The 8,657-nt window shown below is 38.7% G+C and overlaps 1 protein-coding gene across 1 annotated transcript in view; it reads right to left on the bottom strand.

The window, feature by feature from the left end:
• Nucleotides 1–1,265: 1,265 nt before the first annotated feature.
• LOC121546808 (adenosine receptor A1-like) overlaps nt 1,266–8,657 on the bottom strand; it is a 13,975-nt gene continuing 6,583 nt past the window's right edge. Inside the window, exons 2-5 of the mRNA XM_041858053.2 lie at nt 8,106–8,216; nt 7,684–7,786; nt 2,771–2,848; nt 1,266–2,148 (exon numbers count right to left, since the gene is read on the bottom strand). Of these exons, the coding sequence (XP_041713987.1) occupies nt 1,690–2,148; nt 2,771–2,848; nt 7,684–7,786; nt 8,106–8,216 (751 nt within the window). The 3' untranslated portion in view covers nt 1,266–1,689. The remainder of the gene's footprint in view (nt 2,149–2,770; nt 2,849–7,683; nt 7,787–8,105; nt 8,217–8,657) is intronic.

Genomic DNA, 8,657 nt, shown 5'->3' on the forward strand with positions numbered 1-8,657 from the left:
TCTGTTAACTGTCAGTTGAAGCTCAGTGTCTTCAGATTAGTTTGTTACTAAAATGTATCATTGTCAAAGAGACTTAGGCCTAGATTCAATCAGATAAAGCGTTAACCGGCGATAGCTCGACAACCGCATAGCTGATGTTTTGGCTGTGTCTGAGGCGTAATTACGTTGGAGCTGTCAAATCGGTGCAAGTGCTCTTGATCATTGTCACAAAGCCACACCCCTCACACTCACGTTAGAAGTTCAGAACGAGAAAGTCTAGGCTTTATGGAAATAATGAGGATTTCTATCAGCCTAATCCAGGTGTAGATTACATCTCACATTTGAAATTGTAAACAAGGCTGCAGCCAAATGGCAATGTCCGCTTTAGGTATAATGCCAGGAGCAGCTCCAAAGCAGTTCCACCTCCGACACCACCAAAACAACCGCTACGCGGACGACGGTTAAAGTGGATCTGATTGAATAGAGCCCTTACATTATTGCACATTTTTTATTACCCTTTTTTACCGTATAAACTCTAATACTCCTTTTCAATGGTTTTACTATATAAACCCTAATAGAGTACCACAGTATGAGTCATAATACCCATAAAACCTAGCGGTCAAAGAGGGAAATGGTTCCAATCGTTTTTCCACCATTCATTTTTCCCATAGGGGATTATAGAAACACTTCAAATAAGGGCTGTGTTTTGTGTAGGCTTACCCTGGCGTGACGTTTTGATAAGCATGTAAATCTCTCTGGGACAAGGTGACTTTTATCAATATATTTGCCTGTTTTTACCCCCCAAAATGAAATGCTAATTAGTTGCTAATGTGTCTATCATAAAGAACTACAAATGCCATGATGATCTGGACGAGACTGCCGAATCGAGGCAAAGGTAAGAATCTCTGGATTAACTATCTAATGTTGAGCTAAATGTAGTAATGAATAAATTGGCTACATGTCTTTAAATGGACAATTCTGTGAACTGTCTTGCGCAAGTTTTAAATTGACACAATACCTGTTAGCAAAGGTGTCAGCTAGAGATGACGTGCAGGAGCCTGCAGGGATTTGTAGTTTGATGCTAATTAGCATTTTCGAATCTGAGATTAAATAGAGCTGAATATATTGATAAAAGTCACCTTGACCTAGAGAAATTTACACTGTTATCAAAACATCACGCCAGGGTAAGCCTACACGAAACACAGCCCTTATATTAAGGGTTTTAAATCCCCCTATGGGAAAAATGAATGGTGGAAAACGATTGGAACCATTTCCTGTTTGACCGCTGGTTTTATGGGTATTATGACACCTCCACTGTGGGGCTCAATACTCCTTTTCAATGTTTTTACCGTATAAACCCTAATACTCATTTTCAATGTTTTTTTTCCTCCACCTCAAACTCAAATACACCTCCGCCTGTTAAAATGTGATTTCACAGTCTGTAAGATATCTTTACAAGTCCTGCAAGTCGCCAAACTTTCTTTCACCATGTCACAGTCCTCCATTGGTCGCTAGCTATACATTCAGAACGACTATGAGCATACCTCTGGCTCCTGTTAAACAACCTCTATTCATCCCCCAAAACATAGGAACTCATAGGTTTCTGACACATCAATGTAGAAACTCCCTTTGTTCTGGGGTTAGTTAGATATTGTTGTGCTTCATTGGGGGTTTCTGCAGTGGTGGAGCATCGTTGTGAGACTGTGGCCGTTAGGGTTTGGCCTCCTGCATCTGCTCTAGTGGAGGCTGCTGCCCTTCTTGTGGTGGCGATAGAGCTGGCTGTGAGTCTCTGTTCGGATTAGGATTCCCGTTCTCATTCTCATTCTGGTTCTCTTTCCGATCCTTCTCACTAGGCTGATTCAAAATGGCGGGTACGTCCTTACAACAGAAGTACTGCTTCCAGATCTTCAGGAAAGCGTCGCGGAACTTGTTGATGCGGAAGGCGTAGACGATGGGGTTGACGGCTGAGTTGCCGTGCGTGAGCAATATAGCGACGTAGATCAGGAACAGGGGTTTGTCGCAGGTCGGACAGAACAGCGTGACGCAGTTGATGATGTGGAGGGGAAGCCAGCTGATGGCAAACAGGAAGAGGACCAGGGCCAGCGACTTGGCCAGTTTGAGTTCCTTGTTGTAGTACTTGTTGGGGTCGGTGTGGCTGGTGGTGCAAGCCTGTAAGAAGAAAGATTACCTTCAATAACGTATTATTGAAATAAACAAATCATAATTTCTATAGCTTTTATAGCCATATACATATACTCAGGGGATCCATTTCCCCCTAGATAGATAATCTAGTAGCCTAGGTTCTAGTCTGTGTCACGCTCGTTATAAACAGCGGAACAAGGCGCAGCGGGATATGCGTACATTCTTTATTTCTAGTACACAAACAAACAAAAACAACAAAACAAAACGATACGTGAAGTCCTGAGTTGAACACAAACCTTCCGGGAACAACGATCCCACAATAAACATGTGCCAACAGGCTGCCTAAGTATGGTCCCCAATCAGAGACAACGAGCTACAGCTGCCTCTGATTGGGAACCACCCTGGCCAACATAGAAATACACGAACTAGAACCAAAACATAGAAAATAACACATAGAACATCCACACCCTGGCTCAACATATAAGAGTCCCCCAGAGCCAGGGCGTGACAGTCTGTTTCAGTTTTTTGCCAACTCCTTATGGAAGTCTCCTGTTTGGTATGGCAATGAGTGACAAGGAGTTGGCAAGATAGCACAAACAGAGGTGTGGCGAGGCTACATAGATGGGAGGAGGGGCGGTGGTCACCTCACCTTCTTGTTGAGCTGCTTGTGGATCATGTAGAAGATCTCTGTGTAGATGACCAGCATGAGGAGTAAAGGAGGCAGCACCTGTAGTGAAACATAGTCCAGTCCCGTGTTAGCTCCAGTACCGTGTTTTACCCCATGCACTAGTTGACCTACAGAGCTACTTAACAACAATGTATGTATCCCTGAAACGCTTTAGTTCAACAAACAACATCAGACGCCCTGACCTCAAGTCTTATGAACATGATACATTACATAAAGAGAGATGTTATAATACCCAGCCGATATACTACATAAAGAGAGATGTTATAATACCCAGCCGATATACTACATAAAGAGAGATGTTATAATACCCAGCCGATATACATTTACATTTACGTCATTTAGCAGACGCTCTTATCCAGAGCGACTTACAGGAGCAATTAGGGTTAAGTGCCTTGCTTAAGGGCACATCGACAGATTTTTCACCTAGTCGGCTCGGGGATTAGAACCAGCGACCTTTCGGTTACTGGCACAACGCTCTTACCCACTAAGCTACCTGCCGCCCCATATCATATACTACATAAAGAGAGATGTTATAATACCCAGCCGATATACTACATAAAGAGAGATGTTATAATACCCAGCCGATATACTACATAAAGAGAGATGTTATAATACCCAGCCGATATACTACATAAAGAGAGATGTTATAATACCCAGCCGATATACTACATAAAGAGAGATGTTATATTACCCAGCCGATATACTACATAAAGAGAGATGTTATAATACCCAGCCGATATACTACATAAAGACAGATGTTATAATACCCAGCCGATATACTACATAAAGAGAGATGTTATAATACCAGCCGATATACTACATAAAGAGAGATGTTATAATACCCAGCCGATATACTACATAAAGAGAGATGTTATAATACCCAGCCGATATACTACATAAGAGAGATGTTATAATACCCAGCCGATATACTACATAAAGAGAGATGTTATAATACCCAGCGATATACTACATAAAGAGAGATGTTATATTACCCAGCCGATATACTACATAAAGAGAGATGTTATAATACCCAGCCGATATACTACATAAAGAGAGATGTTATAATACCCAGCCGATATACTACATAAAGAGAGGTGTTATAATACCCAGCCGATATACTACATAAAGAGAGATGTTATAATACCCAGCCGATATACTACATAAAGAGAGATGTTATATTACCCAGCCGATATACTACATAAAGAGAGATGTTATAATACCCAGCCGATATACTACATAAAGAGAGATGTTATATTACCCAGCCGATATACTACATAAAGAGAGAGATGTTATAATACCCAGCCGATATACTACATAAAGAGAGATGTTATAATACCCAGCCGATATACTACATAAGAGAGAGATGTTATAATACCCAGCAGATATACTACATAAAGAGAGATGTTATAATACCCAGCCGATATACTACATAAAGAGAGATGTTATAATACCCAGCCGATATACTACATAAAGAGAGATGTTATAATACCCAGCCGAATATACTACATAAAGAGAGATGTTATAATACCCAGCCGATATACTACATAAAGAGAGATGTTATAATACCCAGCCGATATACTACATAAAGAGAGATGTTATAATACCCAGCCGATATACTACATAAAGAGAGATGTTATATTACCCAGCCGATATACTACATAAAGAGAGATGTTATAATACCCAGCCGATATACTACATAAAGAGAGATGTTATAATACCCAGCCGATATACTACATAAAGAGAGATGTTATAATACCCAGCCGATATACTACATAAAGAGAGATGTTATATTACCCAGCCGATATACTACATAAAGAGAGATGTTATAATACCCAGCCGATATACTACATAAAGAGAGATGTTATAATACCCAGCCGATATACTACATAAAGAGAGGTGTTATAATACCCAGCCGATATACTACATAAAGAGAGATGTTATAATACCCAGCCGATATACTACATAAAGAGAGATGTTATATTACCCAGCCGATATACTACATAAAGAGAGAGATGTTATAATACCCAGCCGATATACTACATAAAGAGAGATGTTATATTACCCAGCCGATATACTACATAAAGAGAGATGTTATAATACCCAGCCGATATACTACATAAAGAGAGATGTTATAATACCCAGCCGATATACTACTTAAAGAGAGATGTTATAATACCCAGCCGATATACTACATAAAGAGAGATGTTATAATACCCAGCCGATATACTACATAAAGAGAGATGTTATATTACCCAGCCGATATACTACATAAAGAGAGATGTTATAATACCCAGCCGATATACTACATAAAGAGAGATGTTATATTACCCAGCCGATATACTACATAAAGAGAGATGTTATAATACCCAGCCGATATACTACATAAAGAGAGATGTTATATTACCCAGCCGATATACTACATAAAGAGAGATGTTATAATACCCAGCCGATATACTACATAAAGAGAGATGTTATAATACCCAGCCGATATACTACATAAAGAGAGATGTTATAATACCCAGCCGATATACTACATAAAGAGAGATGTTATAATACCCAGCCGATATACTACATAAAGAGAGATGTTATAATACCCAGCCGATATACTACATAAAGAGAGATGTTATAATACCCAGCCGATATACTACATAAAGAGAGATGTTATAATACCCAGCCGATATACTACATAAAGAGAGATGTTATAATACCCAGCCGATATACTACATAAAGAGAGATGTTATAATACCCAGCCGATATACTACATAAAGAGAGATGTTATAATACCCAGCCGATATACTACATAAAGAGAGATGTTATAATACCCAGCCGATATACTACATAAAGAGAGATGTTATATTACCCAGCCGATATACTACATAAAGAGAGATGTTATAATACCCAGCCGATATACTACATAAAGAGAGATGTTATAATACCCAGCCGATATACTACATAAAGAGAGATGTTATAATACCCAGCCGATATACTACATAAAGAGAGATGTTATATTACCCAGCCGATATACTACATAAAGAGAGATGTTATAATACCCAGCCGATATACTACATAAAGAGAGATGTTATAATACCCAGCCGATATACTACATAAAGAGAGGTGTTATAATACCCAGCCGATATACTACATAAAGAGAGATGTTATAATACCCAGCCGATATACTACATAAAGAGAGATGTTATATTACCCAGCCGATATACTACATAAAGAGAGATGTTATAATACCCAGCCGATATACTACATAAAGAGAGATGTTATATTACCCAGCCGATATACTACATAAAGAGAGATGTTATAATACCCAGCCGATATACTACATAAAGAGAGATGTTATAATACCCAGCCGATATACTACTTAAAGAGAGATGTTATAATACCCAGCCGATATACTACATAAAGAGAGATGTTATAATACCCAGCCGATATACTACATAAAGAGAGATGTTATATTACCCAGCCGATATACTACATAAAGAGAGATGTTATAATACCCAGCCGATATACTACATAAAGAGAGATGTTATATTACCCAGCCGATATACTACATAAAGAGAGATGTTATAATACCCAGCCGATATACTACATAAAGAGAGATGTTATATTACCCAGCCGATATACTACATAAAGAGAGATGTTATAATACCCAGCCGATATACTACATAAAGAGAGATGTTATAATACCCAGCCGATATACTACATAAAGAGAGATGTTATATTACCCAGCCGATATACTACATAAAGAGAGGTGTTATAATACCCAGCCGATATACTACATAAAGAGAGATGTTATAATACCCAGCCGATATACTACATAAAGAGAGGTGTTATAATACCCAGCCGATATACTACATAAAGAGAGATGTTATAATACCCAGCCGATATACTACATAAAGAGAGATGTTATATTACCCAGCCGATATACTACATAAAGAGAGGTGTTATAATACCCAGCCGATATACTACATGAAGAGAGATGTTATAATACCCAGCCGATATACTACATAAAGAGAGGTGTTATAATACCCAGCCGATATACTACATAAAGAGAGATGTTATAATACCCAGCCGATATACTACATAAAGAGAGATGTTATATTACCCAGCCGATATACTACATAAAGAGAGATGTTATAATACCCAGCCGATATACTACATAAAGAGAGATGTTATATTACCCAGCCGATATACTACATAAAGAGAGATGTTATAATACCCAGCCGATATACTACATAAAGAGAGATGTTATAATACCCAGCCGATATACTACATAAAGAGATATGTTATAATACCCAGCCGATATACTACATAAAGAGAGATGTTATAATACCCAGCCGATATACTACATAAAGAGAGATGTTATAATACCCAGACGATATACTACATAAAGAGAGATGTTATAATACCCAGCCGATATACTACATAAAGAGAGATGTTATATTACCCAGCCGATATACTACATAAAGAGAGATGTTATAATACCCAGCCGATATACTACATAAAGAGAGATGTTATATTACCCAGCCGATATACTACATAAAGAGAGATGTTATAATACCCAGCCGATATACTACATAAAGAGAGATGTTATAATACCCAGCCGATATACTACATAAAGAGATATGTTATAATACCCAGCCGATATACTACATAAAGAGAGATGTTATAATACCCAGCCGATATACTACATAAAGAGAGATGTTATAATACCCAGCCGATATAGTACATAAAGAGAGATGTTATAATACCCAGCCGATATACTACATAAAGAGAGATGTTATAATACCCAGCCGATATACTACATAAAGAGAGATGTTATATTACCCAGCCGATATACTACATAAAGAGAGATGTTATAATACCCAGCCGAAGAAGTTGAAGTAGACCATATAGTCCATGCTGATTACGTTCTCAAACTGACAGGTGATGGTGAGATCCTCATTCATGGAACTGTTCTGCTGTAGCCTGCAGGGAGGAAGAGAAAGGGGGGTGAAAGGGGGGGTGAAAGGGGGGTTGACGGGGAGCAAGAGATAGCGGGAGGTCTTATTTACTTGTAATTGGGTATATTATAGATACATAGTATCAATAGCAGAACTAGAATAACTGAGTTATTTATAAATACATAATCGAAAGGACAATTGGGGAGCCTGAAATGGCAACCATATGGGGCCCTGTTCAGAAGTAGTGCACTATATAGGGAATAGGAAGCCATTTCGGACACAGATAATGTCACATCGCAATTAGAAAACAACACACAACTAATTTAAAATACATGGCCATCTACCTCCAGAGGTTGTTCCAGCCCAGCATGGGGGTCAAGCCCACGATGAAGGCCACGGTCCAGCACAGCACCACCGCCACGGCCGCTCGCTGCTTTGTCACCACACGCTTATAGCTGTAGAGATAAAGAGAAACCTGGCGGTTAGGGAGTTAGTCACCTATATCATAACACAAGGAGTTAGTCACCTATATCATAACACAAGGAGTTAGTCACCTATACCATAACACAAGGAGTTAGTCACCTATATCATAACACAAGGAGTTAGTCACCTATATCATAACACAAGGAGTTAGACACCTATATCATAACACAAGGAGTTAGTCAACTATGCCATAACACAAGGAGTTAGTTAACTATGCCATAACACAAGGAGTTAGTTAACTATACCATAACACAAGGAGTTAGTTACCTATACCATAACACAAGGAGTTAGTTACCTATACCATAACACAAGGAGTTAGTTACCTATACCATAACACAAGGAGTTAGTCACCTATACCATAACACAAGGAGTTAGTTACCTATACCATAACACAAGGAGTTAGTCACCTATAC

Source organism: Coregonus clupeaformis, chromosome 30 (genome assembly GCF_020615455.1).
Source record: "Coregonus clupeaformis isolate EN_2021a chromosome 30, ASM2061545v1, whole genome shotgun sequence".
Taxonomy (NCBI): domain Eukaryota; kingdom Metazoa; phylum Chordata; class Actinopteri; order Salmoniformes; family Salmonidae; genus Coregonus; species Coregonus clupeaformis.